We start from the raw sequence: 22,560 nt of genomic DNA on the forward strand, positions 1-22,560 counted from the left end.
ATCCACGTGGGTTTTTAATATCTCCAGAGAAGGAAATTCTACAGCTTTTCTGGGCAGCGGTGTGGGGCCCTTGGGAAAATGATGCAACAGTTTCTCTTCCTCATGTTTGTACGGAACTCCCCATGTTTCAGTTCTGTGCCTATCACCCCTTGTTCTGCCACTGGGCACTGCTGAAAAGAGACTGGCTCCACCCACTCGCTTCCCGCCCTGAAGGTATTTATGTGCCTTGAAAGCCCAGGAGTTAAGAGAGGGCTGAGGACACTTGTGCCAGGTAGCTGTGACAGGATGGGAGGGAATGGCCTTCTTGTCGTGCAAGGGGAGGTTCAGGTTGGAAGTTCTCAGGAAGCGCGGTGAGGCGCTGGCACGGGCTGCCCGGGGAGGTGCTGGAATCACGGACCCTGTGGCCGTTTGAGAAACGAGTAGATGCGCCACGGACATGGTGGTGATGAGGCGAGGATTGGACTAGGTGACCCTAGAAGCCTTTTCCAAGCGTAACGATTGTATGATAGCATTCTGTCATTCTGTACAGGTACTGCTGTCGCACTGGGGCTGCTCACGACGCGCAGTACTGGAAGTGGGACACCATTTGGCTTCACCTTTATAAACTCCCCAGAAAACCCGCACACTGTGCCGTGCCTTCACAGACTGCCGTCCCGCTGCCGACCGCGTCAGGAACCCTCCACTCCTCGCCCGCCTACCCTCGGCCAAGCCCTCCTCAGGCTCCGCGAGCACGGCGCGCCACACAGGAAGCGGAAGCGCCAGCCGGGGAGTAAGAAAAGAGGCTGCGGCGCCTGCGCAGCTCCGCTAGGAGCCCGGCTCGGCCCGGCCCCTCCCCTGCGCAGGGGCAGCGGCTGCCGTAGCCGCCTCCTTCGCCGGCCCCGCCTCGCCCTCCCGGCCCCGGGGGCCGCCGCCGCCGCCCCGTCATGTCCGAGGTGGGCCAGGAGCTCGTGCACCTGGTGTGGGGCAAGAAAGCCGGGCCCCGCGGGCTGGCCGACACCATATTCTGCCGTTGGGCGCAAGGTAGCTGCGTGCGCGGTGTCCCGCGTTCCCCTCCGCTCGGCCCGGGCCCCGCGGGGCCTCCACCGGGCTCGGCTCCCACCTGTGGGGCGGGGCGGCGCCGCCCTCAGCCTCTGCATGCGTCCCCGCGTGCGTGCCGGGGGCCCCGTGGCCCTGTGGCACTGTGTGGGGGCGCGGGGCAGTGTGAGGGCACGTTCCTGTCACGCGCGGCGTGGAGCCCTCGGGAAAATGATGCAGCAGTTTTGGTTCTAAGTAATTGGGGTGGATTTGTTTGTTTGTTTTTGCAGCTTGGGCGTCTTTTGCCTCGAATTTGAATAGGAAAGGAAACGTGTTTCTTGCATGTCTCTCAAGGGTATCTTATTTCATTATCTTGCATAGTTTGTGGAAGCAGGAGTGCTGCGGTGCCTTTCATACTTCAAAAACAGGGCGGTTACAAACGGCCTTTTCTAAAGCAGGACAGGCGTGAGTCAGAAGATATGGATGTTTGTAAACGGGTTCTTTGGTAGCTGAAGCATGTGCATGGTACTAAGATGGTGAAGGGTCTGGAGGGGAAGACATGAGGAGTGGCTGAGGTCCCTGGGTTTGCTCAGCCCAGAGCAGAGGAGCTGAGGGGAGGCCTGATGGCGGCTGCAGCTCCTCCCAGGGAGTGGAGAAGCGGCGCTGGGCTCTGCTCTGTGTGACAGCGACAGGACCCGAGGGAACGGCATGGAGCTGTCAGGAGAGGTCACCTTAGGTATCACGGAAAGGTTCTCCAGTGGAGAGTAGTCAGGCACTGGAACAGGCTGCCCAGCGAGTTGTCCTGACACCAGGCTGGCCAGAGTTGAAGAAGCATCTGAGCGATGCACTCAGGGTGTGGGTTGGTTCTTGGGTGGTCCCGTGTGGGGCCATAGAGTTTGACTCAGTGATCCTTATGGGTCCCTTCCGACTCATGATATTCTGTGATCTTTGCAAGGTGGCCAGAAACAAGGCAGCAATAGTGGGCCATAGGGTATTTGTAATGTGGTTTTCTTTTTTTTTTTTTTTTTTCCATAGTAAATTACACGTGAATCCTGTGCATGACTTCTTCTTGATGGGAATTTTCTGGTATTGTATGAAACCTACAGTTATAAGGGATAATAAGGCAACTTACTGATAGAAATGACACGTCAGTCTGTGTCCCTGTCTTGTCTTAAATGTATTCTCTGTAACATATTATGGGAGCACATCAACTGATGCATGACCAGTTAGCAGAACTGAACTGACTGAAGTGGATATGCAGTTTGAAGTTAATGATGGTTCAAGAATTGGAAGTAATTCCCACTCCATGATGCATTGGCAACTTTAAATACCTTCTTTTGATTCCAGAACTTGCAAACATGAAATTGTGAAGCTGTTGATTGTTTTTTATTTGTGTGGTGGGTTTTTTCCTGTGTTGTTGTTTGTTTGTTTTTCCCCTCCAAGAAAAATCTTTCTGCATGATTGCAGAACTTGCAGTTTGAACCCAGGGAATTTCATTTATCAGAGTGCTCAGGGTGTACTCCAAGCAAGGGCTTGCTTGGTCTGCACTTCACTGTTTCCTGGTATAGATATAGAGACTGGGGGAAGGTGGTAGGAGGGCTGAACCCTTATGAAGCATGCATGTGTTGGGAATACTTTCTTTCATTGATCCAGGATATAGATTCCATTCATAAAGTTGCTCTGCAGATCAGCCCTGAGGTGTGCTGCATCTGTGCTATGCAGCAGTTAGTGTCTGGCAGGTTTGAGTGCAATGTCATTTTGCAGTTACCTAAGCTGTTTTCTCACTGGTCTTTGGAAAGACATGGATCAGTCTTTTCAAAAGAGTTGCTTAACCTCAAAAGCATGGTATGAATTGATATTGCTATTGACATATATATGTGTAACATACAGCGTAGAGAGATCTGTTTCCTTCCAGTTCTCATGTCTCCCGTTTTCTTTCCAGGTTTCCTTTTTTGGATCTCTTTTGTTTAGCCTAGTATGTTTAAATAGCACAAGATTGGCTTTTTTTGCATCCTTAGTTGAGGAGCTACATTCTGCAGTATAGCTTACAAGTGTCTGGAACTTTGTTGAGATTGAGAATTAGTAGAAAATAGGACAGATGGGAGATGCTGGTCTTATCTGGTAGCTTAGAAGATGGCCAGACCATTCTTGTGGATCATTGCAAGAGTGTGGGGGCAAGGAGTTTTTATAGAGATTGCTCAAGATGTGGTTATTTTGAAGAGGAAAAAAAAAAAAAAGTAAGGAGATGCGATTGCAGGCTGTGGTAGTTTTGAAGCCAGAAAGACTTCAGTGCTGGTGTCTGAAATGCTACCTGAGCTGACTTCAGATTTCATAGACATTTTAAGAAGGAAAACAACACCTTTGGTTTGCTTGGTTTCAGTGGGTTGGTTTTGTTTTATTCTTGCTCCATCATGACATCTATTGAGCAATAAGCAGTGATTAGCTGAAAAGAAAATACTGCTTTAGGTTTTGCATGTGATTTTGCTGTGGTTGTGTTCTGTCAAGCTGTGGATGGTATTAGTTTTGTGTCATCTTTCCTGAATTTCACCTTGGTGAATCTCACTGGATTTTCTTTTTTTAGGAGGCAGTTTTGAAAAACAGGGCAGGGTGAGCTGAGACAGTTCGTGCTTTCTCTAAGAAACTGGAAAAATATGAAACAAGGCCAAGAGTTCTAAGTGTGGCTTAGTGGTACCACATCCAAGTATGTTCTTCTACTGTGGTGGTTAAATCATTAAAATAAACTAAAAAAAATGTTGCTGCATTTTGCTTAGCTGGCATGCAATAATGCTTCAAAGCAGAAAGAAACACGTTTTAATGCAGATAAGTGTGCACAAACTAATTCAGATAGTTGAAATGATGGGCATGTTTCATTTTAGGGCACGTGAACAGTGGTATTCACACTAGTGCAGGTTTTGAAGCGTGGATTAATACATTTTCATGCTGCATCTGAGGCATAACAGGCACCTGAGGTTTGGATATAAAACACATCTGCACATTGTACTGCACATGGTTCAGAAAAGCTAGAGCCTTGCAGTCACATACAGGGGAAAGCGCACTTTTCAGAACTGCAGCTGTACTGTACACCTTGCAGGTTTTTTCACACTGGTGTTGCACAAGTATCATTTCTGTGATGAAAGCTGCCCTCAGATGTGCACAGTGCTCTCTGGTGCTGTTTGGGATGATGTGCCTCTTGTGCAGTAGTGCAGGAGTCTGCACCAGGAGATACGTTGCCCTCGTTCGGGCTCGCACCCAGAAGTTGGGGGGGCTATCATCTGATACAGCAGGGTGTAATGGTACAGAGCCAGGGAAAGGAGAAACTGTGGGAAAGGTGTGTTGAATATTCCACTGAGACTGACGCTGTAAGGAAGTATGCATGTGTATTTTCTTTTTTTTCCTGTCCCCACTTGCTTGCATTTGTTAGTTAGTTACTGGCTGTAGTTGCATGGTTTCTAGATTACATGAACGTTACTTTAGCACTATCTTACTGGCACTTAAAAAATAATGTAAAATGCCACTCACTGTAAGTTGTTGTGCATCAGCTTCATTGAATTAATTGTTCATGTGCATTCTTTTACCTGAGAAGTGCAAACTGTGAATTAGCATGTCTTGAGAAGTTTAAGAACAAAGTGATAGCAAATAATTCTGCATTATTGGTTCCAGCATTTGCCCTATTACATGACAGTAAAAATAAATCTGCTTGTAAAGATGGAGAAGGGAAAATAGGTGGCGTTGCATTTTGCTTAGTACAGTGTCTGTACTGTGAAATGCCACTGCTAAGATGCTTGCTTTGGTGGTTATAAGTGAGTATTTGAGTTAATCGTCATATTTCAGCCTTATTAGGCAGCACTGATACATAATGCTCTTCATAGGCAATGAAAGTGTACCATGTGTGCTCAGTAATGCTCAAAAAGTGATTTTAAAAAACATTTTTTTAATGTATTCGAGACAAAATATTTTAAATAATAAACACAATTTAATTGATTTCTAAGATATATTAAATTAAAAACTATGGTTGAAATATTCAGCTACACATACTTTGATAGTCTTACTGTTTAAAAAAATAACACTCTAGCTGTTAGCTCTTTATGTCCGTTATTTCTTTGCTGAGATGATTATTTCTCCTCTTACCTGTTTCTTTTTGGTTCAGATAGTTTAAAGACATTCTGCTGCATGACTGGGGGCAGAGGGAGATCTAGGAGACTCGTTTAATCTTTTAAAAACAAACAAAACAAATGTCTTTTCTATTAGGGGACAATGATATTTAAACACCCTTGTTTATGTATTTCACTAAATACTACCTGTTTTCCATTTGACAGGATTTGTCTTTAGTGAATCTGAATCAACTGCTTTAGAGCAATTTGAAGGTGGCCCTTGTGCAGTGATTGCACCTGTGCAGGTAAGATGTATTTATTGCAGGAAGGATTTAAGATTAGCAAGCCCAAATTTTGTTCTTTTCAGAGCATATGTGGAACTAAAGTACAGAAATTATTGCAATAGATTACTGGTTACTGTATCGGTTCTCTTTAATCTGTTGTGCAAATTCTAATTTGCAATGGTTAAATCAGCAATTTGAGTGAATACTGAAGGGGATTTTTGATCTCTGGGTGACTCGGTACTCCTCCTCAGTTACATATTGCAAAATTTGCGTCCGTTACTGAAGTCCTGTGAGTCTGGAGGTGTTTGTTTAAATACTCTGAAGTGTGCTTGATTCAGTGTTACTGAGATGGAACCTAATATTTTCAGGCACCTCTGTGGTTACATTGAATGGGAAAAATCAGTAAACAGTGCAGGCTTCAGGTGCCTTAGTGAAGAACAAGAAGCTTGAAACTAATAACATGCAGAAATACTTTGGTATAGAGCTTGTAGTGAAATGTAAAATTTGGTGCTGTTTGTATTTTAATCTTTATTTGATGCTTTGATATCAAAGGCGTTCCTCTTGAAGAGGCTTTTTGCCAGTGAAAAGTCTACTTGGAGAGACTGTCCAGGTACTGAGACTGCTTTTTCTTTTATTTCATGTGGAGAAAAAAAAAAAAAAAGACATAGTATGTATACTATATCGAATGATGGGATGGTTTGGGTTGGAAGAAGCACAGAGATCACCTAGTACACTCTCCTGCCACGGGCAGGGATACCTTTTGCTTGATCAGGTTGTTCAGAGCCCAGTCCAGTCTTCCAGTGATGGGGCATCCGCTGCTTCTCTAGGTTACCTGCTTCAGTGCCTCACTGTCATCACTGTAAAATATTCCTTCCTCATATATCATGTAAATTTACCATCTTAAAGTTTAAAAACCATTGTCCCTGATTCTATTACTACAGGCCCTGGTTAAAAAAAAAAAAAAAAAAAAAAAAAATAGCATTTCTCTCTCTTACAAGCTCTCTTTATATAACAAAAGGCTATAATGTTTTGCCAAAGCCTTGCTCTCTTCACGCTAAACAACCCAAAGTCTCTCTGAATTCCTATTTGTGAAGTCCAAGTCAGACCACAGCACTTGTGTGCTTTAGAAATACTTGCTTAACTGAAACCTATTACTAAAACAGGGAATAGGTTAGAAATCGTATTAAAACATGTTTCTCTAAAGATGGCTTTATGATTCTTTGGTCCAGTATTATCACAGAGTAGTCAGCATTAATAAGTTAAGGTGAACTTACATAATTGTTTAGAGTATAAAAAAATACTAGAAGCATATGTAAGATACTGATTAGCAGCAGTTGAACTCATGTAGGTTTCTGATCTTTCAGAAGTAGAGCAGAAAAACCTTCTCTGTCACACATTATGTGATATTTTGGAAATGGCTTGCTCTGATAACTCTGAGTCGTACTCTCTGGCAACATGGATAAGAGGAAAAACAACTGAAGAAACTGCTAGTATTTCTGAAGGTCCTGCAGAATCCAGTCATCAAGAGGAACAACCCTGTAAGATGTATTTCTGTTCTAAATTCTCTATTACTTAGTAAAGTATTGTGTTGTTTTTAAGGGTCTCTTGCTTTTATTAGTGTACAGATGAGGTTTTCACCTTTGTAATTCCATTAGCAGTAGTAGATATTTGTCTGTTTTAATTAGGCATTAATCCTTTTTGTGAAAGGCATTTGATTTCTATCACCAGGGTTATTAGAGATGTTATTCTCTTGAGTTTGAGCAATTTGCACGAACTTTTCAGGTTTGTTTTTGTAATTCAAGGCCTTTTTCTTTTAACTTTGGGGAAAAAAGGCATGCTTTCTGACACCAGAGGAATATTTTAACTGGCCATTTGTAGCTGTATTTCAGAAAAGCATTTACAAGAAACTCTTCAAAGCTGAATTGGTTCTGAAATATTCTGGATTCTGTTGGGAAAAAGTAGCATTCTTCCCTTTGTTTGCTTCCATGTGATACCAGAACAGCTTAATCAAGTGACCTTTTAGCAGATTAACCGACTATTTTGTAGGTTAGAATTTTTCCTTTACCTACTTTATTCAAATGTCTTGATTTCTTCAGTAGTTACTGAACGTCTCCTGTTACACTGATATGACATCAAGTCGTATGTAACTATTGTGGTTCCAGTGATTTGGAAATTTTTTTTTGTGCACGTGATCATTGAGATGTATTTATTAATCATTAATAGGGGATATCTAACATGTTAAAAGTTAAGCTTCTTTTTCTTTTAGTTTTTGTTCTCAATGTGCCCTTTGAGAAGTATGAAAAACTCTTCACATGAGAACATGCTTATAAAGGTGCCATCTTTTGACGGAAGGTATCTGTCATTCACCACTTTGTGACATAATTACAAAGTAAGAATTGTAGATCTGTATGTGTAAAGCTAGCTACAGCAATTAGTGCTGGAGCTCTTTATGGCACAAGTCATCTTCATCTGCTGTCAAATGCTTCATGTGTTTTAGAGGGCTTAAATGATAATTTTACTTAATTGGGGAAAAAAGTCACCACATATAAGTTCCAAAGTGAGCTACATTTTATAAAGAAACACTACATGGGAAGTTGCATCTGCAACTCTTCTGCATTTAAAAATGAAAAAAAATCTTCCTTTGAAAGTTGAAGTAGTTGTAACTTTGAAATTCCTAATTTTGTCTGCTTTTCCACGTGTCTGTGAAGCTCTTGCTCATATTATGACTTTTCATTTGAAGAGAAAGTGAAGCAGAGCCTGTTTATCAATAGCTTTTTATTTCCTTTTGGGTTAATCGTTCTGAGGAACTCTGACAAGTGTGTTCAGGAGGTCTTTTTAAGCACAACCTCAATGTTAACAATTTTATCCTCAACATTAACAATGAACCAGTCAGTTCTATCTGTGTTTTTCCTGATTCTCTACAAGTCCTGCCTGCCTTTGTCCTTAATACCCTAGAATGCAATCACTATGAGCATAATGCTTTTGTCACGAACATTAATCTCCTTGACTGTTCATATTCTACTAGCACTATTCTACATTCCTGCTAGAGTGTGAATGTCCCTGTTCTATGTACCCTATAGTTCAATCAGTATTTTAATTTTACATTACATAATGCTATATGTCCCCTGATTTAAGATGTACTTTGTTAGAGCTTTCTTCTTAAAATCCTGCTGCTTTAACTGAAAAAGAATTTCAGCTGCTGCCTGGTTAGACTAGGGAGAAAGATATGAGTAAGTAGGTATTGTTAATGCGGAGTTGTGTTGTTGCTAGTGCAAAGGAATGAGTTTATTTCTTGCTTAGTTGCTGTAACCAGTAAGAATAGAAGCTGACATTGTCATAGTTTCTGGGACTTGAGAGGTGATGTAGGGTGGCAGAGGAGTCTTAGTGATGCAATTCCTTGTGGCAGGCTAGTGCTACTTGGGAATTGAATGTGGGAATAAGTTTTCAGTAAAAACTGTGATATATGGAAACTTAAAATGTGATTAGATGGTTACCACACTGTAGAATTCCTGTATTACTGTATTTTTCACACAGCTCGTGCTCTACTGCAGTTCATACTTTTCCTCTCCACTAAGTACTGTCTTTATAGCTTTGTTTGGGTTAAGTCTGTCTGCACTTCTCTTTAGGATTTCTCCTTCTTTACCTTTGTTTCAAACAGTGCTTCTCTAACCATTTCGATCTGTTCTGTAGTAACAGAATGGAACTGCCTGTAATCTTGGTGTGTGAACAAAACAAGGATTCAAACACACTTACTGAATGCAGTAGCATTTTTCATCTGCTTTTGTGATGTATTCTAGTGATTGTTGTTGGCCATGCATTGGCTGTAGTAGTGCAAGTTCCCAGGTTCAAAGGTTGCTTTATATGGTTTATTCCCTCTAACTTTCTGCTGAAAAAGCATCAACTCTTTGGAAGGGAATCCTTCAGCATTTAGTCTTCTTTATTAAAATACTTCTGTGTTAATTAAAAAAAAAAAAAAAAAAAAAAAGGCTTGGTTTGGAAATTTTCTGCAGTGTAGTCTAATATTTTGTTTCATATTTTTCAAAAATATTTTAATCTTTAAGTCTAATTTTGTTCTTGGAAACCCAGTTTTGGTGGGTTTTTTGTAGTTGTAATTGTTCAAAAGATAAAAATAAACCACTGCCTTGTTTCTGTGGTAGGAAATGAAATTATTCTGCTTCTGGAGAATCAATTGTATTTGTATATGGGCAAACCAAACACACCTTTCAGAAAACCAGTCAGAAAAGGGGTAAAAAGCCATTGCTACAGTTGTGGGAAGAATTGCTCGGTAGGTTTAACTCCAATGGCTTCAGGTCTTCAACAGAAATCCTAGGAAGCCATTCAATAGCTAAATGATCTGACATTATTTAAAACGTTAGCAGAGTGGCCTGTGTCAGCGAGCTGTTTTGTGTTTTACTCCACTCACAGGTAGATAAAGTACTTAAGGGAAAAGGGCACTGGAGACTTCTACAGTCTTAATATCTGAATGCTTATCAGAATTTGATAATTACAGAACTGGCACATCTTTAAAAGTTCATTTAATCTCCCTGGCTTGAAAATGTTATGAGGGGGAACAAAGATATAAAGCCTGTGTTGAACTTGGGAAGACACTAAATGCTGTATTTTTTGTTTTGTTTTGTTTTAGAAGTAACACTTGGGAGATTATGTAACCATTATTAACAGAAAATAATGGAAAAACTTGTGTAAAAACAGAACACGTAACACTTTAATTCTGCTCTTTTTTTTTGTGATGAGTACTGAATTAGTATTAAAAGAGGAAAAACAAGAAACAAATTTCAGTAAAAAGAAAAAATACAGCTTCTCTACATTGATAAAATGATCCCAATAATCATGCTTGCTTTTCTAGGAAATAATACTTACTGACCTGCGAAGTTACATCTGTAGCATGCATATGCTTGATGACTTTGACAGTCGTGATTTGTATAAAATCAACAGCTTAGCATTTGACAAATATTATAAAAGCTGCACAATCCAGTGGCTTTGTGCTTTTAATAAATTGATTAATCCAAATAGAAATACTCACTGATTTGTATGGTGGAATCTTAATGTTGCACTTGATCAGTTTTACACTAACTAGTTAAAAAGTGAAAATGTCAAGGGACGATTAAAAATATAGTTAAAGCTTGAAAGTATACTAGCTTGCTGTGTGTATCTTGTGTCATTTTTTGCCATGTGTAGTGCTGAAAAGTGTCTCTTGTGTATAGCTGCCTTGGCTGTGGAAGAGCTTGGCTTTGAGCGATTTCATGCATTAATTCAGTAAGTAATATGTTGTAACATTTAAAATACAATATTTTGAAGTAACACTAATATTCATAGCCCTGGAGGGGCTTTGTTGAAGAACTTCTTGCGTGTTACACATCAGGTTAAATTTGGATTTCAAATTTCAGTTTGGGGGTTTGGATTTTTATGTTGATTTTTTTTTTTTTTTATTTTGCATTTTCAGTTTGAAATTGAATATTGTCTGGAACAAAAAAATTTGACTTTAAAACTGGAGCAATGTAATAACGTGGAATTTCTGAATAAACACAGCTAGTTAAGATTCATATTGAATTAAGTTTAAGATCTCTAATACTTAGAAGAACTGAAATAACTGCTGATTTTTGTCTTCAGTAGTAATAATAGGTTGAAGGAACAAGCTATAGTTGCATAAAGAAAGAAGAGAACATTACAATTTCTGTAACTTCATCTAATCCAAACACTTATTTGTTCCCTAATCCCAGTCTATAAATTATTTATACCCATTTTGATTTTTCACCCCTTTTTCTGCCTTTTGAGCAAGTTGAGCAGTAGATTTCGTGAATTTGCCTTGACTATTTAAATTTTTCAAGTGTTGGCTGGAGAAAACTCGCATATGGGTTCAAATGTACGGATAAGCAGAGAACGTGATCTAGTTTGAGTTACTCAACGAAAGCTAATATTTGTTTGGAAAGCATTGCTCAGCTGTTAATTTCCCAAGAAGGGGCAAGTGTGTTACTTCACTGCAATCTGATGGAACTCTTCCTTTCTCCAATTTTTACTTTACCTTTTATTTTTAAATACAAGATCACTTGGCGTTACGTAATTGTCCAGGCAGCATCCAGGTATTTTCCCAAATGTGGATGTACCACTTTGAATGTTGTTTTTTCTTTTTTTTTTTTTTTTTCCCCAAAAGCTGGAATATAATAATGTCAAATTCTCAAGGGAAATGTAGTAATTACTTCTAAAGGCTGAAATACTTTTTACCTAGTGATATTTTTCTCTATCACTTATGATCTGAAGATCTGTCAGTATAGTGTGCAATGCAAACTTTATTCTGGGGCACGTGGTCTATCATCATTTCAGTAACATTTAGTAGAATTCCTGGTTTAAACTACTCAACTTGTTCACAAAAATACATGACTTTAACCTTGTTGATTGTGTATAAAATGTACGTTTTTACACCTTGCTCCAGATTTATCATCATCTTGTGGGTAAATGCTCATGACTCTGTGGCAATTATAATAACTACAGAACAGCTGCTATGTGTATAACACTAGTTGTAGACTGTTTTACTTGAACATTCTCATGTTAGGTATCTTAGTATGGCTTGCTTGTGCTTCGTGACTATTTCATCTCAATAGGTTCTTTTTTTCTGTTGCTTTTTGTCTTTAGCAAACGTGCATTCAAAAGCTTCCCTGAGCTGAAGGATGCAATTTGGGATCAATATTCAGTGTGGACAAACAGATTTGGAGTATTACTCTTTCTGTACTCTGTGATACTGACAAAGGTTTGTGGGTTGTTTGATTATTGTGTACCTTCGTTAACAGAATGTTTGGTCATGTAACCCTCTCTCTATAAAACTGTAACACTGAAGTCAGCTGATAAATCTAAGTGGATAGAATAGTATCTTCACTCATGCTGCAATTCATATGCAGCATAAAAATATAAAAAGTTAAATCCCTTGTTTCAATCTCTTATCTGGGAGAATTACAGATTTTAGAACATCCTTGTATATCCCTGGTATCAGGAGAAATGAGTGTGTTTTGGTTTCTTTTCATTACATAAGAACATCAGTCTCCCTATAGCATTGTTTCACTACTGCGTCTTCTTGCTTTGTGTTTCGGTTTGCTGTCATGAAAAATAAATGTGTTCATGTCTCAGTTAACATGATATCAGCCTCCTAATGTTTTGGGATTATGTTCTGTTGTTGTAAATGTTGCTGTTCAATCCTGAAGAGAGCAAAAACAGTTGTTATGTTTCTGCAGGGTACTGAAAACATAAAAAATGAAATTGAGGATGCAACTGAGCCATTGATAGATCCTGTTTATGGTCATGGAAGGTAAGTTGGAAAAGATGTGGTTGCTGCTACTTAAAATAGATAAATGTGCTCATTTTTTAAGAAATTACTGGCATTATTAGAAGGATTCAATCACGACTTTACAGCAAGTAAAAGCAACAATTATCACAGCATATCTGTTTTCACTGGTTATTCCCTCTTACGAGTTCTGAGCAAAGTCTCATGTTAATGCTGAGTTTTCAGAGGAAGAATTCTCAAATTCAGGGCTACATTTTTATATGAAATCATTTGATAGAAAGAGTTGGAATCATATTAGTGTTGTTGAATTACAAATACGCTGTAATGTTTTTTAAAAAAAGTTAAGGATATCTCCTCAACTGCCTAAATAATAAAATATTTTTTCTTTTGTTAAATGTAACTACTTTTTAAGAAGTAATTTTTATCCGTTTTAATAGGCTATTTCTTTTTATAACATAGCCAAAGTTTGATTAACCTCCTGTTGACGGGGCATGCTGTTTCTAACGTGTGGGATGGAGACAGAGAATGTTCAGGAATGAGTAAGTTGATTATGCTTATTCATAATTTTTACATAGTATAAGATGCTCTCCTACACATTTGGAATACCATGTATTTTGCTTTGATTTCTCCTTGTTTCTGTCCTTGGATTTAAGCAGACATGTAATGAAAATAAAGCATACTTGCACAAAATCGCTGATGTTGGTATCAGTGATTGTCAGCTACAGACTGAGATGGTAAGATATCTGATGGCTTGGATCATGGAATGGCATGCAGTCTCAGCAAGTCATGAAGATACGCCAGTGCACTGGAGGCAGGCCACTATTCAGAGTGACTTCGTCAGGCTAGATAAATGAGCTGTTGGGATCCTCGTGAAATTCATCCAGGGCAGATGGAATAATCCTGTGCACCAGCGTTAGCGAGCATTGAGCAGGTAGTTTTTTAAGAAAGTAGCCTGAACATGTGAACAGCAGTTTGCACATGAGTCATCAGAGTATGTGTCCTTCTGAAGAGGTACAGCAGCATCTTAGGCTGCATTAGGAGTCAAGCCAGAAATGATGTTTCTGTCTATTTGACCCTGGAGCTTTCTGTCCCATTTTGGGCTCCCCAGCGTGAGGGAGGCATTGACAAAGTTGAGCAAATTCAGTGGATGACCATGAAGGTAAGTGGGGCTGAGCATGTGATGCACAAGTAGAGGTGGAGGGAGTACTTTTGCTTCATTCTAAGAGGTGAATTCAATGCAGGGAGCTTATATGACTGTCTTATGGGAGGTGTTGAGAAAACAGCCTGACTCTTTTTGGAGGTGTGTAGTGGAAGAACAAGAGTCTGTGACCAGAAGCTGTAACGTGGAAACTCCATCTCACTACCAGGGAAATAACTTCTCCCAGGAGAATGGTCAAATTCTGGAACAGGTTGCCTGGATAGGTTGTGGAATCTCCATCCATGGAGATGCTTACAACTCAACTGGCCACAGCTTTCTGCAGTCTCTTGATATAGTTGGGCCTGCATTGAGTAGGTGTTTGAAGTAGGTATCCTCTAAAGATCATGTTCAATGTGAATTATTCTGGGGTTCTACCATGCCTGGTTACAAGTACTTAATGATTCTTTTACTGATGTGCTGGTACTTGTCCAGATCCTCATTTGTTTTGTTTTTTTCCCTTGATGTTGTCTTCCCAAGTACTGCACTACTGTGATATTTTTTTGTTGTTGTTGTTTAATTTCCTTTATTTCATACAAAAAGAAGATGGTCTTAAAGCAATAAATGCTTTGAATTCTGAAGATGTTCATCTTCTCTCCCATACTGCTAAGAAGTACATCTCAGGTTCATTGGCACATATTTCACAAGGATTTCCTGTAATGTCAGTCATTGTGGAAATGCTGACTTAGGATAGGTTCATATTAGTCTCCATTCAAAATCTGAATTGAAATGCACTGGTTTTACAATGAACAGTTAGTGTAATCTCCTTTGAGACTTTTTAGACTTCTACTTGATTATGATTCCATGGAGGCTATACTTTTGCATCAGGCTTGTCAGCATGTTATTTGGGTATTGTAGCACTTTTCTTTGCTAGGCTTCTTTCCAGGCATTAAGATTGGATTACTGTGGTTTATTATTGATGAGCTATACTGGCCGTTCTTTGATTTTGATCATTTTCTTGCATGCATATTGATTACTGTTGCAAGATTATTTGGAGGTTAAAATCATCCTTTGTTCAGGGATTTTCTTTTCAGCATTTTTCATTGTTTCTGTTAAGTACCCTACCTTATTTTCTCTTTTCTAGTCTCTGGGCACCTCCTTTCTCTTTGATACATAAAGTAATAATTAATTTTCCCAGATGTATTTTATCTAGCTACAGGTTGATACGAGGAGTTTCATTAGGATCTGCAACCTTGAATGTGTCTGTCTTAACTATTTTTAAGATCTTGCAGTTCTTTCCCTTCTTTATCTTTCAGATTACATTTCTGAGAGACCTTATTCATTAGTACTTCAAGATGGAAATCTTTTTCTAAGAATACTAAATTCTTATTCTATTTTTTTTTCCCAGAACTATGTGCATAATTGTAGAAAGGCACAGGGAGTAGTATTTATTTTTAAAAGACAAATATATGACAGTTGTTATTCATTTGTCTGTTCTTCGTTCATCAAATAATTTTGGACATAGCTAGCTGAAGTTAAGTTTTGCATCTGGATTTTTAGGAAAGGTTCTTGTGAGTTTCATGGCAAGTGAGAACTGCCAGAGACAGACAAGCAATGCATACACACACAAAAAAAAAAGGGGAATTACTGCCTCCATTAGGAGTGACTGTGTGCGGAAGTCCTTTGTTACCTCTTGCTTCATCAGTCAACAGGTGTACTGGTAGTGTAACTACTCTGCCTATGCAGCCTTCCTAGGCTGGTAGTAAGGAAATAATGGAAATCAAGAGGAGGTGTTGAAGGGGAGCAGGGAACAGGAAATATTGCAGAGGAGTGGAAGTCAGAGTAGTTGAAGTTATTGTTTGAAGAGGTTCTGAATACAGAAATCCCTGAGAAATCTTTTTTATTTTTACATTCTGAGTTATGTGGCATCTGTATTTTTGCCTCAGCTACCCAGCTTATTTTCAGTTCAGTGTTTTAAGTCCAAAACTTCACTGATGTTAGAGCGAGCTTCCTGTTGTTCTCAAGAACAAGAGGAAACAGCAATTTAATATGGAAAAAATGAAATGCTGTAATCATCTTGGTGTTTTTTTGTTTTCTAAATAGTTCCAAGAATTTGTGATGTTTCAATCCATCACTAGGTGGTAGTATTCTGATACAGTTTGTAACAGTCTCATTAAATTTTGAAATCATTATTAGTTTTGCCAGAACATCCTTTAAAAGTTCTGATTTTCTTCCTTTTTAGAAATCTGCTTACATTTGCAAAAACTTTAATAAAGAAAAATCTGACTTTCTGACCCGAGGCATATATACTCAGTTTTGTAGATGATGTTTGGTGTTACCGTAAGGTTTCTTCAAAGGTGCTACTTCCTTCTGTATGGAGAGGATATGTGCAGGGTTTAAGTTTGAGCTAGTGCTGCTAGACTCCCTTTGTATGCTGTTATGCAGCCTAACAGGGATTTTTGTTTGTCTCTCTTCTGTTGGCTGATTGTTAGGTGAGAGTTTCTTCTACAGACTGAAGCTAACCTAATAGCTTTCAGATACATGGTCTGTCTAGCTTGATTACTGGTTACTTAGGATATTCATACTCTGCTGCTACTTAGAATGGTTAGAATCGTTGAAGTTGTAAGGCATCTCTGCAGGCTGTATGGTCCAACTCCCCTGCTCAAGCAAAGATGCCCAGAGCATATTATCTGGGACCGTGTTCAAGCAGCTTTGGAACGTATACTTGAAGGAATGCTCTCCCACATCTCTGGACAGCCTGTTAGTTATAACTTGAATCATTATTTTCTGAATAGTGAATGTTACCCCTTGGTCCTCTTCCTTGCATTCGGAATTCTTTGTTTATCATTTGTTTCCCTTCGTATACATATTAGTGTGTCATTTAACAGTAAAAGCTGTTCCCTAGTGTGAAGGATCTTGAGTTCTCTTGACTGTGGCTCAAATGAAGATGAATTATCTAAAATACTGCAAACAGCAGTTTTAAGTCAGTGAGATTATGGAGTTTTAAAAGGTAATATCTATGCAATCCCACGTGTGAAGATAGATCTGAAACTGCGTTCAAGGATTAAGAATTATAGGCTGCAAAGAGGTCTTTCTACATGTATAACTAGCAGCTCTAAAGCTGCTTACAGTCCACAAAGGTATTAAATGAGCTAGTTTGTAAGTTTGGTTTTGTTTTTCTCAATAGTGGAGAAAAAAAACTTAAATCATCTATAATGACTGTTATCCACTGCTGGAAAATTCAGTGAGTTAAAGTTCTTGAAGGAAGCATGGCACTGATATTGGTTCACTGTTGAGATGGCATATATGTAAGCCCAGAATTCCTTCAAATCCTTACAATTATGATTGGTTTCTAAACCTGAATTTGTACTCAGAAAAGCTTCAAAAAAGGCTCTGGAAGTGCTCTTTCAATCCATTAGTATGTAAATAGTTCAGCTGCTTTGCCAGCTGTGTGTGCTTGAGGTTTGTATGATAAATGAAAGTTGGTATAGAAAATAAAATGAGGGAACAGTTTATTTTTGTACTAACAACTATTATTTACAAAATTCTTATTATTCAGAATGTGAAATCATTAGGATAAATAAAGCTGTGGAACTGTCAGAAAAAGGGACTGTTATATGTGCACGTGCTCATTCATACATGTGTGGTTTTTTTCCCTTTAGAAAGGCTGTTTTTCCTATTATTTTTCAGTATAATTTTAGTGTAATTTACAAGTGTTTCTTCTAATAAATCCAGCAGCTTTTGAAAAGAGGCTATCAACAGCAATCTTCATCCAAACACACCTATTTGGCTGTTATTCCTTTATGAGAGTGAAATTATTAAACTCTTGTTTTTTTATTTTACTATAACTTATGTTTTCTGAAACTGCATGACTTTTAAAAACTGTTACTTAACCAATTTTGAGAGCAAGAGAATGTGATTTAAAGAAGCTTTGCAGATTTTTCTTTCAGTTTTGGGTTTTGTTTTGAACAGAACTTCTTGGCATACATAAACAAGCAACAGTAGGCTTTCTGACTCTGATGGAATCTCTGAGATACTGTAAGGTAAGCTGTTCTCTGTATGGTTTAAATTTTTTTTGAGTCGTTTGAGCTTTGGCAGTATTACTTAAAGCTCCACTGTGAACGATGAGAGGAGGTATTACAGCACTCTGAAAGGATGTTCAACTTCAAATTAAAACTGAGAATAATATTACACTACAGGAGATATATAAGGCAATTGTTAAATTCATTGTATTAGGTAAATGTTGTTTGATGCTATTTTAAATTAAAATTTTATTGCACCAATTTAAGGTAGTCAGAAACTTATTTCTGTTAACTGATACAATGCTCACTGTAGTTATGTTGACGGTTAAAAAACTTCATGATATCAAGTCCCAAGTTGACTTGCTAATTGCGAGTGTTGCAGTTTTATTGTCCCTTTTTTATGCTGTCACTGCCTTAAAATAAAACAAGCCCTGAACACAAGTTCAGGCTTGAACTGAACTGCTATGAAATGTATTCTGAATTGGAAAGATTCAAGATACAAATGTTATCTTGTGTATTTATTTGTATACATCTAAACACTACTGAAGTGCAGCTTGATCCATGTCATCTCCCATGATGACACAATTCCCTTAATTATTGTAGAAAACTTTGTGCTTTACATATATGATTTTTGAAACAGCATTAGCACTCTTAATTTTGAGTAGCTTTTTGCTTGTCCTTGGCTTCTGTTTTGATTGTGTAGTTTGCAGAACATTGACGCTCTCATTTATTGATTAAACAGCAGTTCTGAATCAGTGTATTCAAAATCAGCTCGTAAGTCAAGTGGACTTCTGCTTCATTTTGGTATCTGATTGTATTACTGTTAGACACAGGAGTAGTTATTCCTGTGCATTTTCAAGCATGTCTCCAAGGCTGAACTACTTGATATTGATGATATCACTTTCCCAGTGATGTTGTCTATCAGTTATCATAAGTTGCATTGTTTTCCAAGTCAAACAGGAATCAGAGATATGCACAATAACTATTCTACATTAGTTTTTATTTTCCTGGGCATTTAATGTTAGTTCTCAAAGCATTTGGGTCTTCACAAACTGATTTGTTATTAGCTTGATCATTATCTTGATGAGATTTCTGGGTTTGCTTTGTGACTCTGATTTCATTGCACGTTAGGTTGGCTCCTATTTGAAGTCTCCAAAGTTTCCCATCTGGATACTCGGCAGTGAAACACACCTCACAGTCTTTTTTGCCAAGGTATGTTAGATGTGGTTTTTTTTGTTAGTTCTTTTTTTTGTAACCTCAAGCTTTTTTTATATAACCTCAAACAGATAAATTACATAAATCCAAAGTTCAGATGTTACTACAACTTGAATTTCATGTGGTTGTAATATAAAACATGGTTACCAAAACTTTTAATTAAGCATTCCCTTGAAGGCAGACGTGTTGAAGTGGTTTAATGATATCTGTTAAATTTTAATGAAGTCTTTTGGTCTCAGCTTAATTCACTGGTGGAGGAAAAGAGGTGTGATTTAGAACACCATAATTGTGATGTGCACTGTCTTAAATTGTGGTGGTGCAAGAGAGATTATCTGTTGATTCCTGTAAGTTTAATCTTTCTGACAGTATTTTCACTGATTTTTAATCTGTAACCATGCGTATATTTGTTCTAAATAAAATATTTGTTCTACCTTAAAATAGAGGTCTGTTACAATAATTCCTTACATCTATTCTAACCTATACTAATGGCAATCTGTGGAACATATAAAATACCTTAGGTGTAAGTCAGTTTAAAATCTTAGACCAGAGCTTCTGAACAGGCAGTTCTGAATTCCAGTTGTCTGATGAATATTCTTTCTCCTCCTACTCTGTGGCCATAGGAAAAATCTATATTCTGTTTTGCCTGCTTATTTTCTGCATTACTATTTCTCTAAACAATCTTTTCTGGTAATTTTATTTCAATTTTGAAAAATTTCTCAGAATTGTATGAGGTCAGTATAGATACTAAGTTGTAGACATAAAATAAATAGGCATAATCATTCTATTACACGAATAAGATATACCTGTGTAGAGTGTTTCATATCTACAGGGACCATTTCCAAGTAGAAATCCTTTTCTAATGCTCTCTTTTTTTAATATTGAGGGCTGTTTCAGTTTAAAGTAACTGGGCATCGACGTCTAATGTTTCCATTATAGAATGGCTCATCTTTTCTTGCTGAACTCCACTTAGGCTGTAGGAAACTTCATCTTGTGATTAGTATCTTGGGAACTAAAAAGCAGGAAAAGGAAGCAACAGTCTTCCCAGAATTTTTTTTTTTTTTTTTTCTTATGAAGAAAGGAGGGACCTGAAGGTGTGTTGAAGTTCTAAGAGTGTTTTGTGTGTCTGCTGTCACCCTTTGTGAAGTCACAGACGATCCATTTCAGATGGACATGTCAGCTATGCAGTGGAAATAATTATGTTGACAGTCCATTCAGTCCATGCCATCAGTTGAATACCTTGCCAAATGGTTGGTCAGTAAGTTGTATGTGCAGTTGTCTGAATGGTTCTGGTACTAAATGTAACTTCTAGCTTGATAGTGAGTTTGAATGCGTGAGAGAGATTTTCAGAATGGAAAGAGAAAGACAGAGAGAGGAGCCAAAAGCAATTCAGAGTAAGTTTGGACAAAAACAAATGCGGCTTAATTCTCTGAAGCAGTTCTGATTTATAGAAGCCTAAATCCTTATGCATATATGGAACATAAGTAATTAGTAAGCAGTTCAGTATTCACTTTTGCAGTTAAGTGAGTAATTGGGCCAAGAAATGCAGACAGGCGATTTTTCTGTTCACAATGAAGTTTCTTCATCGTTCTCTTAGGGACCTTTATTGAGCATGAAAGTTCAAAACCCAAAAAGTTTTACTCAAGTTCTGCATACCATCATACAGTCAAAAAAAAAAGACAGTTCTTTAAAACTCAGTTGCTTCCTTAAGATTTTACATTTCATATGAAGTGCAGCAATAAATACTGTCCTCTTCACTGTGAAATGGAAGATACCAATCTGGTTTTCTGTCTCAGAACACTTTGAATACTGAAAACATTATAGACTGCTGTTGCTGTCTGCCAGAGTATGTTTGCAGTACTCGAAGTCTGAACTCTTCTGCTCTAGCTGTGACTTTCAGAGAAACATTTGGTCAGAGTTTCTAAAATAAATCTAAAATAGTCCATAGCTATTCTTAATCTTTCTTTTCCCTTTGCTTCCAGTAGTTTTTAATAATTGATGAAAGTGTAGCACAGCGTATTTCTGCTGAAAATCACATTTATTTGTGTGAAAATAAAAAAAGAATTGAAATACATAAATGTGCATAAGTTCTCTTGTAACTGCTGTTGCCTGATATAGCCTTAAATGACAGCTGAGTCAATTCTGAGTTTTAACAGAAGTCTACCAGCAATTTCCCCCATTTTTAATAGTATTTGAAATAATGAAGATTTTATTCTATATACTTGTTTTTCATCACTTCATTAGGATTGTCAAAATTCATTCTGGGTGCACAGAAATATTATTGACCTCATTTTATTACAAGGAATTGGAGGTATGAATAAATGATGGGGAAAAATTTGTTCCTTAACAGTGCAATTTTGATTGAAGCACAATTTATGACACAAAAAAATCAATAGTTTTTTCCTCCTGGGCCTTAGCTGACCTGTCTCCAGGCAAAAAGTTGTTTACAGCTAGATGTTTTTGATGCCATGCTGCAGTCAGAATATGTTGCAGTGCAGTAGATGATGTCTTGTACAGACTATGGATGCATAAGAATACTCATCAAAATGTCTCCTTCTGTGGAAGTGTTCTTTCTAAATGAAAGAAAACAGATGAGAACTTCCTTCTGTTTCTAACACACTAAGTGTCCCTGTCAGATGGTGCTAATTCAGATAGGTAATAGGCTAAATGCCCTCTAAAAACCAACATTAATTTTAAAAAAATATTAGGTTGTAGGGAAGAATCTGAGAAGCCAAGTGGCTCTGACAAGTAGAGATGAGGGTGCTTTCATTGAAATACTGTATGGTCAGTTCTTGATTATTTTTGTGACCCTTGTAATGGGGAGTTATGACAAGCTGAGGCTATTCAGAACCTTTAGGAATGTCAGTGTCATCAGGCACTCTGTAAAATAATACAAACAAATTGAAAGGTTATGAGATATACCAAAAAATGTGTCAGAGAAAATATTTTCTCTGGCTTCTAAATATTACCGGCTGACCATTTTATATGCTGTCCATTTTCAGTTGTAGCATTTTTAGACTTGAGCAACCAGATAAGCAGAGGAAACTCCTGATGAAGAGACATCTGAACATTTACATATTAACGCTTTTCAAAGAAAGTGTCCCTGTTTTGCTGTGTTGGGTCTGTTCTTAGGGTTTTTTCTTTTTCTGACTTCGATCGCTGTAATCTATTCTCCATATTTTCGGGGCCTAAATTGGTTTGGGGGCATTTCTGTAGTATCCTTGATAACATCATCTCTCGGGAAAAAAAGGCATTTACTTCTCTTCCTAAACGATCCTTTTAATGAAAATAGCGTGGTACAACTGAGCAAACACTGACATTGCTGTCGTAGAATTCTGAATTTGGGTCAGTGGTCTTTGCCAGAATTGTACTTAAGAGGAGTGTTACAGTGTATGGCATTTAGCTTCAAAACATTAACATAAAATGTCACTGGCCATGATAGAAAATAAGATACATGTGGAAAAATCCTGTTGTTACTTTTGTACTGTTCAAAAGTAACCAAATAAATCAC

At 38.0% G+C, this 22,560-nt stretch overlaps 1 protein-coding gene across 6 annotated transcripts in view; it reads left to right on the forward strand.

Moving 5' to 3' along the window:
• Positions 1-204: 204 nt before the first annotated feature.
• Positions 205-22,560, forward strand: part of MINDY3 (MINDY lysine 48 deubiquitinase 3) — a 46,357-nt gene continuing 24,001 nt past the window's right edge. The window contains exons 1-10 of one of the 6 annotated variants that reach the window (XM_048950858.1): positions 205-271; positions 5,331-5,410; positions 5,942-5,999; positions 6,754-6,927; positions 10,612-10,663; positions 12,038-12,152; positions 12,631-12,704; positions 13,140-13,219; positions 17,788-17,858; positions 18,969-19,049. In XM_048950858.1, coding sequence (XP_048806815.1) covers positions 220-271; positions 5,331-5,410; positions 5,942-5,999; positions 6,754-6,927; positions 10,612-10,663; positions 12,038-12,152; positions 12,631-12,704; positions 13,140-13,219; positions 17,788-17,858; positions 18,969-19,049 — 837 coding nt within the window. In that variant the 5' untranslated portion in view covers positions 205-219. Of the gene's footprint in view, positions 272-802; positions 1,021-1,105; positions 1,270-3,366; positions 3,716-5,330; positions 5,411-5,941; positions 6,000-6,737; positions 6,928-7,655; positions 7,742-10,585; positions 10,664-12,037; positions 12,153-12,630; positions 12,705-13,139; positions 13,220-17,787; positions 17,859-18,968; positions 19,050-22,560 lie in introns of those variants that run through there. The other 5 variants (XM_048950857.1, XM_048950859.1, XM_048950861.1 and 2 more) reach the window with 5 other exon arrangements.

Source organism: Lagopus muta, chromosome 7, assembly GCF_023343835.1.
Source record: "Lagopus muta isolate bLagMut1 chromosome 7, bLagMut1 primary, whole genome shotgun sequence".
Taxonomy (NCBI): domain Eukaryota; kingdom Metazoa; phylum Chordata; class Aves; order Galliformes; family Phasianidae; genus Lagopus; species Lagopus muta.